Source organism: Tamandua tetradactyla, chromosome 9 (genome assembly GCF_023851605.1).
Source record: "Tamandua tetradactyla isolate mTamTet1 chromosome 9, mTamTet1.pri, whole genome shotgun sequence".
Taxonomy (NCBI): Eukaryota; Metazoa; Chordata; class Mammalia; order Pilosa; family Myrmecophagidae; genus Tamandua; species Tamandua tetradactyla.
In genome coordinates, this window is record NC_135335.1 from 80,948,208 (window position 1) to 80,962,170 (window position 13,963).

At 39.9% G+C, this 13,963-nt stretch overlaps 1 protein-coding gene across 8 annotated transcripts in view; it reads right to left on the reverse strand.

The window, feature by feature from the left end:
- Positions 1-13,963, reverse strand: part of DROSHA (drosha ribonuclease III) — a 171,025-nt gene that overhangs the window by 39,134 nt on the left and 117,928 nt on the right. For all 8 annotated transcript variants that reach the window (XM_077116892.1, XM_077116891.1, XM_077116893.1 and 5 more), the window contains 2 exons: positions 2,547-2,606; positions 715-814 (listed from right to left, as the gene is read on the reverse strand). In XM_077116892.1, coding sequence (XP_076973007.1) covers positions 715-814; positions 2,547-2,606 — 160 coding nt within the window. The remainder of the gene's footprint in view (positions 1-714; positions 815-2,546; positions 2,607-13,963) is intronic.

The window sequence follows — 13,963 nt, forward strand, 5'->3', positions numbered from 1 at the left end:
AGACAACCATTTGTTTGTGGCCATGCTGACTGTAAGAGGAGAGCTGTGGAATGGATTCCTGACAGCCAATGGAACTAACACGCTCTTATTTATTATGATCTACTATATGAAGTTGACACATGGAGATGGGAACATCAGATCAGATGTTAGCAAAGTGCCTAGCATGAATAGGAAGTAAAAGAGAGCTGACAATCCACTCAGTCAATGTGGCTAGCTGGACACTTTAAACACTAAATCTTAGTTAACGGGATTTGTGATTTGGAAGACTCTTAAAGATCTGTGAAGTATTTTTTGTGGATATAAATAGTCTGAAGTATTCAAAGCTTTAATTCTGCTTGTTAAAGTAAATTTAAAACAAGAAATATTACAGAAATATTATACAAGGGGAAACTACAAAATATTTCATTTCTTTTACTCTGCTTCCATGTTCCTTTTCTCCAAATGTTTTAACTCTGTTCATGGACAGCTGTCAAATTTTTCCTCCACTGTTATCAAGCCACCCCATTGTGGAGATCATTAACTGTTGCTTAAACTCACAAAGGTACCAGAACTAGGAAGACTGAATCGTTAAAACCCAAACCAAAAAAATTCTGCTTATAAAATATGACACCTTTAATACATGCGCTTTTTTATTCAAATGCAAAATTATGCATGGACTACAGAAGAAAAACATGAGATTTCACTATAAATACTTCAAAAGTGTTTGCTGTATACCTTTGCTAGCATGGCAAGGTGTTGATTTTGAACAATAGCAGTTCGATAAGTTGCTAATCCTCCTTCTTCCAGACTAGGAAACAAATAATACAAATGGACACTAAAAATGGAAAAGAAAAACATAAGTAAATATGCATCATGACATTCTGTCTGTGGATATGAGTCACTAACACGGGACTGGCGCACAATATCCAAAGGGTTTGATGAAAAGCCTTTGAAAGCTAAACAACAAGCAACAGCATACCTGAATGAGCTACAACCAAAACAGTATCCTTCACCTATATTTTCACAATATTTCTATAAAAGATTTTACTGAAATCTGATGACAGCAAAGACCTGAAAAATCAAGTTGCACACTGCTAGTAGCAAACCAGTTCATAACTCTGAAACTGGGACTGGACACAAATATTGTCCTTTGGAACTGGTTATGAATGATCCCTAAAGATAGTACTGGTAGTCTATTCTTCACAAACACAGACAGGGACCTTGGGACAGAATTAAGTGACACACATGGCTGGTTTTGTTTTAGGGACGGTCCAAAGGGGTTGATTAGAAAAGGGTGGGGACTGGGGAATGGGCCACTCAGAAACTAGTTTTGAACCACAGCAGCATTTGTTCTTTCCTAAATCTCCTACCATGTGTAAGATGCTGTGTTAGTTAGATTCGGTTGTCAACCTGGCCAGGTGAGCATACCTAGTTCTGTTGCTGCGGACACAAGCCAATGGTACGGGAACCTCATCTGTTGCCAATTACATCTGCAGTCAGCTAGGAGGCGTGTCTGCTGCAATGAGTGATGTCTGACTTAATTGGCTGGTGCTTAAATGAGAGAACGCAATGTAGCACAGCTTAAGCAGCTCGGCATTCCTCATCTCAGCACTAGCAGCTCAGCCCAGGCCTTTGGAGATGCAGAAAGAAGTCACCCTGGGGAAAGTTGTTCGAACCCAGGGGCCTGGAGAGAAGACCAGCAGAGACCATCTTGTGTCTTCCACGTAAGACAGAACCTCAGTGGAAAGTTAGCTGCCTTTCCTCTGAAGAACCAACAAAATAAATCCCCTTTTATTAAAAGCCAATCTGCCTCTGGTGTGTTGCATTCCGGCAGCTAGCAAACCAGAACAGATGCAATGTTGATCAGGGCAGCTAACTTGTTAGTGCCATTGTGACCAATGAGAAGAAGCTTAGAGAGGCAGCCCTTCTCCTCATTATGTCTTTCTTTTGGAAGGATACTAAAGAGAATAAAAATAGCTAAAGACAGTTTCAAAGAACCACGTTTTCTCTTTTTAAAAGAAAAATTACGTGAGTATAGAAAAACAAAACATACCTCCCTATCCTTACCTACAAATTAAGGACCGTGAAACCCTTCTGGGGCAAAAACACATATTACATATACTCACCACCCTCATCATCCCCACCTCCCCCCCAAAAAAATCTAGTCTTCAGGTTTATTTGTAAGCCTTCTTCCCTGGACATCAAAAAGAAGGAGAAAGGATCAAAGACAAATCCTAGAAAATGAAATGACATTTTAAAATATCATCCCTTTCTTTACAAATTGAATATAAGCTCTGAAGCATCTAGACCAAGACAAGCTGATCTCTTTTGGCTTTAAGCAACATTAACATATACTTGGCAGGACAGAGACACTAGCCTTTCATTTTGCAATCTTCCTCATTACAGCATCAGTGAATGCCAGTTATCAGGGCATTCACTGGCATGTGGCTTTTAAGCTCTACAGAAGAGACAAAATGCCTTACCTGGCTATTTACAAAGAAGATAATGAATTAAGTATGCTAACTAAAAACAGTAATTACTGAGGAACAGCAGAAAAGACTACTTACCTGGTCAAAAACTCAACAACAGCATCTCCCAGGAACTCCAACCGTTCATTGTGGTTAATCCTATAGGGAGAATATGAAAGACCATTTAATATAGCACAGATTTACATCCCCTTGATCTCTTAAAAGAAAAAGATACAAGAGGGTTAGCTCTTTTAGCATTCAAAAGACATTACCTTATTTCTCATAATCAAGAGCACTAACCACCATCTCAGCCCAGAGGTATCTGGGCCCTGCCTAATAGGAAAGAAAGGGGACATTCATCATACTATGTGGTACCTAAGGGATTCCTTTCCATGAAAGACTTACAGCATCCACATTTATAAAGGAGATATTACCCTAATAATTGTGAACCTTTCCACATTCCTATCTGGAAGCTAAGAAGAAGAAGGAACATTCTAGTAAGACTTAAAACTGAACACTGAAAACACAGTTTTTGTTCAATGTCCTAATGATAGCTTCCTGTCACATAAAGGCTAAACTCAACCGAGAATCTGCAGTCCTTCAAAATCCTGGGCTAACTTACCTCTTTAATCTTATTTTTGACTGCTGTCCTCTCACACCTACATACCTGCCTCTTCCTCCAAACTGCCTGGCATTCTCTGAAAAAGGCACCATCTAAAATACTCAGTGCCCCAATTCAGGCAAAGCTCTCTCTACCTTAGAGCATTCCACTCTCTCCCATGAAAAAGTACTCTCTCTCAAAGATTAATAGAAATGTTACCTTCTCTGTGAAGGCCTTCCTGCTTCCCCTCATAAAAATGAGTACTTCGTTCTTCAGGACATATATCACACTTTATTTATATCTTAAATATATGATGAAGTCATATATCACAGGGTTTAGTTTCATATTAATAGTACAAGAGGACATGGAGGCAGAGAAGAAGGCCAAATAGACTAGCTCAAGCTTAGCCTTGCTCCACAGAAAAGTTAGGGAAGGGACAGAAGGGCAACTGAGGTGGTGATTCGGGAGCGCGGCTGAACTGGGGAAGCCTTCTGCATCACATGCGGCAGCCCTGATTGCAGAGGAGTGAAAGGCATAAAGCTAGAATCTGGCGCAGAGGCACGGAGCCCACAGGAGTATACAGATGGGAGCCTGGGACTGGGAAGTAAGCCAGGTCACGTTCCTTGGGCGCACTACTCTTATCAGTGCAGTTCTATGCCTGGCGACTCACCCCATACCTCATGCACCAAACCCCGTCACCGGCTCCCACTGCCCGTACTCTAGGTACCCCCACCCCACCAGCCCACAGTGCATGAACCTGCCCCATAACTCCACCCCAAGTGCAGCCCAATCCACCTCTCCTGCATACTCCCGAGCACTACCTCCAACTTCCTGGTCTTTGCAGGCTGCTGCCAGAGCATAAAGGCTGTGGGAACCAATCTCCATACCTAGGCTACCCCTACCCCCTCTCTCCCATGCCTATAGTGTCGCACAGCCTTATTCCACCCCACCTGAGCCCTATGCATCCGTTTACAGCACTCCCAGGTCCACGCACGTGCAGGGACCCTCAATCATGTCATTCAGCTCTGGGAACCGCACTATACAAAAGTCCTAAAACTGCACATGCACATGAATCTTAGCCACACTTCCCAGCTCTGAGAAAGTGCTGACCTGTGCAGCCAGGTCACATCTGCCCCCAAATCACAAAGGCACAACACCAACCTGCGGCCATAGCTCTATGCATGCGCACAAAGGGCCCCATGCCTTAGACCAGTGCACACCAGGGATGTGCAACCCAGACAGATGCATCTGCACAGCTACATCCTCCTTGGCCGCTGGGTGCACATGCTCACAAGCATCAGTGTAACATCTCCAACCTACACCTGTATCTGCCCTGAAACAAATCACCACACTGAATGTCCATACCATGCCCTGCTCCCTGCTGTATAACCATCCCGCAAACAGAAGGCCTTAAACTACTGAAAGAAACCAACTCCCAAAGTAAATCAATCAAGATATTTACATGCCATGAAGATAGCAGAAGATCACTAAGCATACAAAATGCAGACAAAAATAGCCCTGCCTAATGACTAAATTAAAACACCAGAGGAGACACAGACACTGGAACAACTAATCAAAGACGTTCATACAACTCTACTTAATAAAATAAGTGGAATAGCAAATAACATAAAGGAGATCAAGAAGGCAATAGAAGAGCATAAAGAGGAATTGGAAAGAATAAATAGAAAAATAGCAGATATCACAGAGATGAAAGACTCTGTTGACCAAATAAAAAACATATTAGAGGCACACAGCACCAAACTTGAAGAGACAGAAGAAAGAATAAGCGATATAGAGGATGGGATAATTGACTTCAAAGATTCAAAACAGCAAATGGCAAAAAAGATGGAAAAAAGTGAATGGGGAATCAGGGAAATGAAAGACAAAACAATGCGCACAAATGTAAGAAGCACTGCTGTCCCAGAGGAGAAGAGAGCAGTGAAGGGCTAGGAAGAGTAGTTGAAGATATAATGGGGGGAAACTTCCCAATCCTCATAAAGGACATAAATATACAAGTCAAAGAAGTCCAAAGAACTCCAAACAGAATAAATTCAAATAGGCCTTCCCCAAGGCACATAATAATCAATCTGTCAAATGCTGGAAGAGAAGCAGAAAATCCTCAAAGTGGCAGGAGAAAAACAATCTACTAAATAAAAGGGAAATCAAATAAGACTGAGTTCAGACTACTCAACTAGCACCCTGGAGACAGATGCATCTGCACAGCTACATCCTCCTTGGCCGCTGGGTGCACATGCTCACAAGCATCAGTGTAACATCTCCAACCTACACCTGTATCTGCCCTGAAACAAATCACCACACTGAATGTCCATACCATGCCCTGCTCCCTGCTGTATAACCATCCCGCAAACAGAAGGCCTTAAACTACTGAAAGAAACCAACTCCCAAAGTAAATCAATCAAGATATTTACATGCCATGAAGATAGCAGAAGATCACTAAGCATACAAAATGCAGACAAAAATAGCAGGTGAGAAGGCAGTGGTATGATATATTCGAGACAATGAAAAAGAAAGACCTCAAGCCAAGAATTCTGTACCCAGCCAAATGGTCCTTCAAACTGAGGGAGAGATTAAGTTCACAGACAAAGAAGTCCTAAAAGAATTTGTCAACAAGAGATCAGCCCTACAAGAAATACTAAAAGGAGCTCTGCTGGCTGAAAAGAAAAAAAAAAAAAAAAAGACAGGAGAGGGAGGTCTGGAGGAGGGCATTGAATTAAAGAATACAATTAAAGGTAATTTAAGGAATACAAAGAGAAAGAGGGAAAAGAATATATAGATCTGACAAATAAAATTAAAAAATAAGATAGTGGGTTCAAAAAACGCCTTTCAGTAATAATTCTGAATATTTACAGACTAAATTTACCAATTAAAAGATACAGATTGGCGGAATGGATTAAGAAATATAATCCAGTTATATGTTGCTTACAAGAGACTGACCTTAGACACAAGGATACAAATAGACTGCAAGCAAAAGGATGGAAAAAGATTTTCCACGCAAGTTGTAACCAAAAGAAAGCAGGAGTAGTCATACTAATATTGAACAAAATACACTTTAAATGTAAAGACATCATAAGAGACAACGAAGGACACTACATACTGATTAAATGGTCAATTCACCAAGAAGATATAACAATCATAAATGTTCATGCTCCCCATCAAGGAACTCCAAGTACATGAGAAAGACATTGGCAAACTGAAGGGAGCGACAGATTTTTCAACAATAATAATAGTAGGGGACTTCCAATACACCACTCTCCTCTATAGGTAGCACAAGAAGACAGAAGATCAACAAGGAAACAGAGAAGTTAAATAACTTGATAAATGAATTAGACCTGACAGACATACGTAGGTCACTGCACCCCAAAGCGCAAGGTTATACATTCTTACCTACTGCTCATGGAACATTCTCCAGGATAGATCATATGCTATAGAAATAAAAGTACTGAAATTATTCAAAGCACTTATCCTGATCACAAAGGGATGAAGTTGGATTTTAATAACCAACAAAGAATGAGAACATTCACAAATACATGGAGATTAAATAACAAACTCTTGAACAACCAGTGGGTCAAAGAAGAAATTGCTACAGAGAAATCAGTAGCTATCTGGAGATGACTGAAAATGAGAATACAACTTATCAAAACTTATGGGATGCAGCAAAAGCTGGGCTGAGAGGGATACTGATTGCCCTAAATGCCAATATTAAGAAACAAGAAAGAGCAAAAATCGAGGATTTAACGCCAAACCTGGAGAAAATTGAGAAAGAACAGCAAACTAACCCCAAAGCAAATAGGAGTAGAGAAATAACAAAGATTAAAGCAGAGATAAACAAATGGGAGAACAAAAGAACAATAGAAAGAATCAATAAAACCAAAAGTTGGTTATTTGAGAAAATCAGTAAAATTGATGGGCAACTAGCAAGACTGACAAAGAAAAAGAGAGAGAGAATGCAAATAAACAAAATCAGAAATGAGAAGGGGTACATTGTACAGACCCTGAAGAAATAAAAGAAATTATAAGAGGATACTATGAACAACTATACATCAATAAACTAGACAACTTAGATGAAATGGACAAATTCCTGGAGACACACCAACAAACTGCACTGACTCAGGAAGAAATAGAAGATCTCAACAAACCAATCACAAATGAAGGCATTCAATCAGCCATCAAAAATCTTCCAACAAAAAAAAGCCCAGGGCCAGAGGGCATCACAGGGAAATTTTATTAAACATTCCAAAAAGAACCAACACCAATCCTGCTCAATTTTTTCCAAAAACTTGAGGAAAAAGGAACTCTACCTAAGTCACTTTATGAAGTTAATAACATTTTAATACCAAAACCGGGTAAAGATGCTATAAGAAAGAAAAACTACAGGCCAATCTCCCTAATGAACAGATGCAATAATTCTCAATAAAATATTAGCAAATCGAATCCAACAGTACATTAAAAGAATTATACACCATGACCAAGTAGGGTTTATAATACAAATGCAAGGATGGTTCAAGACAAGAAAATCAATTAATGTAATACAGCACTTTAACAAATCAAAAGGGGAAAATCACATGATCATCTTGATTGATGCTGAAAAGTATTCAACAAAATTCAGCATCCTGTTCTGATAAAAACACTCCAAAAGATAGGAATCAAAGGTAACTACCCTCAATATGATAAAAGGAGCATCAAACTCGATTGAGAGCAACTGAAAGCCTTCCCCCTAAGGTCAGGGACAAGACAAGGATGCCCACTGTCACAACTATTACTCAACATTGTGCTAGAAGTTCTAGCTAGAGCAATCAGGCAGGGCAAAGAAATAAAAAAGTATTTAAACTGGAAAGGAAGAGGTAAAACTCTCGTTATTTGCAGATGATATGATTCTATACTTGGAAGATCCTGAGAAATCTACAGCAAATAAACAAATTCAGCAAGTTGTCAGGATATAAAATTAATGTGCAAAAATCAGTAACATTTCTACACACAAACAATGACCTAGCTGAGGAGTCTGTTAAGGAAAAAAATCCCATTCAAAATAGCAACTAAAGGGCGGACCACAGTGGCTCAGCAGGCAAGAATGCTTGCCTGCCATGCCAGAGGACCAGGGTTCGATTCCCAGGGCCTGCCCATGTTAAAAAAAAAAAAAAAAAAAGGTTAACAACTAAAAGAATCAAATACTTAGGAAGGAACTTAACTAGGGACATAAAGGACTTATACACAGAACATTACATAACATTGTTAAAAGAAATCAAAGGAGATCTAAATAAGTGGAAAGACATTCCGTGCCCATGGACAGGAAGGCTAAATTTAGCTGAGATATCAAATCTTCCCAAATTGATCTACAGATTCAATACAGTACCAATCAAAATTCCAACAACCTACTTGAAGATTTGGAAAAGCTAACTACCTAATTCATCTGGAAGGGAAAGAGACCCCGAATAGATAAAATCATCCTAAAAGAAAAACAAAGTGGGAGGATTAACACTCTCTGATTTTAAAATCTATTATAAAGCACAATGGTCAAAACAGTATGGTACTGACAGAAGCACTAAACAATGGAATTGAATTGAGAGTACAGAAATAGACCACCAAACCTATGGTCAACTGATTTTTCACAAGGCCCCCAAATCCTCTGAACTAGGACAAAATAGTCTTTTCAATAATTGGGCATGGAAGAACTGGACATCAACAGCCAAGAGAATGAAAGAGGAACCCTATTTTACATGAACACAAAAATTACCTCAAAGTGGATCAAACACTTAAATATAAGAAATAGCACCATAAAACTTCTAGAAGAAAATGTAGATAAACATCTCCAAGAGCTAGTGATAGGAGATAGCTTCCTAAACTTTACACCCATAGCACAAGCAACAAAAGAAAAAATAGATAAATGGGGACTCCTTAAAATCAAATGCTTCTGCACCTCAAAAGACTTTGTCAAAAAGGGGACAAGACAGCCAACCCAATGGGAGAAATTATTTAGAAATCACATATTGGACAAAGGTTTGATTTCCCGTATATACAAAAAAAACATACAATTCAACAACAAACAACCCAATTATAAAATGGGCTAAAGATATGAATAGGCATTTCTCTGAAGAGCAAATATAGATGGCTCAAAAGCATATGAAGAGATGCTCATTTTCACTGGCTGTAAGGGAAATGCAGATCAAGACTAGAATGAGATACCACCTCACACCTATAAGAATGGCTGCTATTAAACAAACAGAAAACTATAAATGTTGGAGAGGATATGGAGAAACTGGGACACTTATGCACTGCTGGCGGGAATGTATAATGGTACAGCCACTATGGAAGACTGTTTGGTGGTTCCTTAGGAAACTAAATATCGAATTGCCCTATGATCCAGCAATAGCACTACTTGGTATATATCCAGAAGAGCTGAAAGCAACGACACAAACGGACATTTGCACACTGATGTTCATAGCAGCATTATTCACAATCGCCAAAAGATGGAACAAACCAAATGCCCATCAACAGATGAATGGATCAACAAAATGTGATATATACATACGATGGAATATTATGCAGCAGTAAGACAAAATGACATCCTGAAGCACATGACAAGATGGATAAGCCTTGAGGACATAATGCTGAGTGAAATTAGCTAGACACAAAATGATAGACACCGTATGATTTCACTTTTACAACTAGCATAAAGGTATAATCAGAGGCTTATAATCCAGAATATAGGGGACTTAGAGATATGTAGAAACTAGAGATGGGTGAACTGTTAGCTAATGAGATTGAACTCCAATGTAAGGGAATAGATACGTGTGAAGGTGATTCTCCAGTGAGTCTAGAAGTAATAGTACCATATTGAAGATGGACAAGATTGAAAGAGGTTATATAGATCTATGTGTCCCACTGATTCACACTAGAAATATGAATGAATTCTCACAAGAATTATTTCAAAGATATTATCCTTGTATAAAGAGTGTTTAAGTCCAGGTTACAGAGGGAAAATGGCTATTGCAAGCTAGGAGTTATGTTCAAAAGGAAACCATCAGCACTATCACAGTAACAGCAGAGGTAAATAATGGGGTGAGGGACAAGAGTTAAGGGGAGGTTTAGATTTCCTATTTGGCGAGGGTGTGTTTATTGATTTTCTATCTCTTAGGAAATGAAATTATCTGAAATTGAGAATGTTGAAGGACTGTGGATTTTGGGACTTCTACATGATTCCCAATGAATGCAGGTGGCTGAAGGATCCACTGATGGAGAAGCAGATTGGCGAAAAATGGTGCATACTTACAAACAACGGTTATGCTGCTACAAAAGGAACAAAGTCGTAAGGTATGCAACCACGTGAATGAACACATGGGACATGTGGTGAGACAAAATAAGCCAGTAACAAAAGAACAACAACGGTATGGTTACCTTCAGAAAATGCTTATAAGAAAACAGGGGCCTAGATTGTAAGCATGTTATGCATGGCCCAGAAGGAGAAAGGAAGGGAAAATGGGCATTAAGACAAATGGAGTAAATAATCACTGAAAATTTTTGTCTCTTATGAAAGACATAAAATTATAGACCTAAGAAGCACAATGTACCCCAAACAGAATAGATCCAAATAGATCTGTTCCAAGACACTTCATAATCAGATTGTCAAATGCCAAAAACAAACAGAATTCTGAAAGAAGCAAGAGAAAAGCAATCTATCACATACTAGTGAAGGTCAATAAGACTATGTGTGGATTTCTCAGCTGAACCCATGGAGGTGAGAGGGTAGTGGTAGGATATATTTAACATTATGAAGACAAAAACTGAAAATGAAGAATTCTATACCCAGCAAAACTTTCCTTCAAAAATGAGGGGGATTGACGACTTCCGGAGAAGATGGCGGCTTAGTAAGACGCGCGGATCTTAGTTCCTCCTCCGGAACAGCTACTAGGGGAGTAGAAACGATATAGAACAGCTCCCGGAGCCACGACAGAGATCAAAAAGACAGCGTACCCCATCCTGGAACGGCTGACTGGCTGGGAGAACCCGCTCCGGTGAGATAGCCGAGGGGCGCGGGCTTCCCCAGGCCGGGGCGGAAAGCGGCCAGAATCGCTCCCTTCCTTCTTCAGGGCCAGCTGGGAGAAGTGGACAGGTGGTCCCCTCAAGCCGCGGCAGCTGGCGACCCCCCCACGCGCGGCCCCCCGGACAACTGGGAGAATTGGATTGGAGATACCCAGGCCGCGGAGAACGGTGACCGGGGTCCCTTCCAGAAATGTGACTTCCCGGTCCTGTTGGGAACGGTGCACTCTCCCGGGCCGCGGCGGCTGGCGCCCTCCCGCCACACTTGGCGCCCCGGGCCGACTAGGAGATTCGGACGGGCGCTCTCCCAGGCTGCGGTGGCCGGCGACCCTCCCCGCGTTGGGATCCCCGGGCCGGCTGGCACTCTTCCAAGCCACTTCAGCTGGCGAACCTCCCCCTCAGTGAGAGTTTTCCAAAGTTAAAGGACCCACAGCACCTTTTACTGGTGGGACCCGCAGACAAACGTGTGCCACGAGCACCACCTACTGGGCAGGATAAGAAAAACAGAACCCAGAGATTTCACAGAAAAATCTTTCAACCTGTTGGGTCCAACACCCAGGGAAATCTGATTAAATGCCCAGACGCCAGCAGAAGATAACGGATCATGCTCAGAAAAATGAAAATATGGCCCAGTCAAAGAAGCAAACCAATAGTTCAAATGAGATACAAGAGCTCAGACAACAAATGCTGAATATACGAACAGAAATGGAAAATCTCTTCAAAAACGAAATCGATAAATTGAGGGAGGACATGAAGAAGACATGGGCTGAACAAAAAGAAGAAACAGAAGAACTGAAAAAACAAATCACAGAACTTATGGAAGTGAAGGATAAAGTAGAAAAGATGGAAAAAACAATGGATACCTACAATGATAGATTTAAAGAGACAGAAGATAGAATTAGTGATTTGGAGGATGGAACATCTGAAGTCCAAAAAGAAACAGAAACTATACGGAAAACAATGGAAAAATTTGAACAGGGGATCAGGGAACTGAAGGACAATATGAACCGCACAAATATACGTGTTGTGGGTGTCCCAGAAGGAGAAGAGAAGGGAAAAGGAGGAGAAAAACTAATGGAAGAAATTATCACTGAAAATTTCCCAACTCTTATGAAAGACCTAAAATTACAGATCCAATAAGTGCAGTGCACCCCAAAGAGAACAGACCCAAATAGGCGTTCTCCAAGACACTTACTAGTTAGAATGTCAGAGGTCAAAGAGAAAGAGAGGATCTTGAAAGCAGCAAGAGAAAAACAATCCATCACATACAAGGGAAACCCAATAAGACTATGTGTAGATTTCTCAGCAGAAACCATGGAAGCTAGAAGACAGTGGGATGATATATTTAAATTACTAAAAGAGAAAAACTGCCAACCAAGACTCCTATATCCAGCAAAATTGTCCTTCAAAAATGAGGGAGAAATTAAAACATTCTCAGACAAAAAATCACTGAGAGAATTTGTGACCAAGAGACAAGCTCTGTAAGAAATACTAAAGGGAGCACTAGAGTCAGATACGAAAAGACAAAAGAGAGAGGTATGGAGAAGAGTGTAGAAAGAAGGAAAGTCAGATATGATATATATAATACAAAAGGCAAAATGGTAGAGGAAAATATTATCCAAACAGTAATAACTCTAAATGTCAATGGACTGAATTCCCCAATCAAAAGACATATCTGGCAGAACGGATTAAAAAACAGGATCCTTCTATATGCTGTCTACAGGAAACACATCTTAGACCCAAAGATAAACATAGGTTGAAAGTGAAAGGTTGGGAAAAGATATTTCATGCACATAACAACCAGAAAAGAGCAGGAGTGGCTATAATAATATCCAACAAATTAGACTTCAAAAGTAAAACAGTTAAAAGAGACAAAGAAGGACACTGTCTACTAATAAAAGGAACAATTAAACAAGAAGACATAACAATCATAAATATTTACGCACCGAACCAGAATGCCCCAAAATACGTGAGGAATACACTGCAAACACTGAAAAGGGAAATAGACACATATACCATAATAGTTGGAGACTTCAATTCACCACTCTCATCAATGGACAGAACATCTAGACAGAGGATCAATAAAGAAACAGAGAACCTGAATATCACTATAAATGAGCTAGACTTAACAGACATTTATAGGACATTACATCCCACAACAGCAGGATACACCTTTTTCTCAAGTGCTCATGGATCATTCTCAAAGACAGACCATATGCTGGGTCACAAAGCAAGTCTTAACAAATTTAAAAAGATTGAAATCATACACAACACTTTCTCGGATCATAAAGGAATGAAGTTGGAAATCAATAATGGGTGGAGTGCCAGAAAATTCACAAATACGTGGAGGCTCAACAACACACTCTTAAACAACAAGTGGGTCAAAGAAGAAATTGCAAGAGAAATTAGTAAATACCTCGAGGCGAATGAAAACGAAAACACAACATATCAAAACTTATGGGACGCAGCAAAGGCAGTGCTAAGAGGGAAATTTATTGCCCTAAATGCCTATATCAGAAAAGAAGAAAAGGAAAAAATTCAAGAATTAACTGTCCACTTGGAAGAACTGGAGAAAGAACAGCAAACTAATCCCAAAGCAAGCAAAAGGAAAGAAATAACAAAGATTAGAGCAGAAATAAATGAAATTGAAAACAATAGAGAAAATCAATAAGACCAGAAGTTGGTTCTATGAGAAAATCAATAAGATTGATGGGCCCTTAGCAAGATTGACAAAAAGAAGAGAGAGGATGCAAATAAATAAGATCAGAAATGGAAGGGGAGACATAACTACTGACCTCACAGACATAAAGGAGGTAATAACAGGATACTACGAACAACTTTATGCTAATAAATACAACAA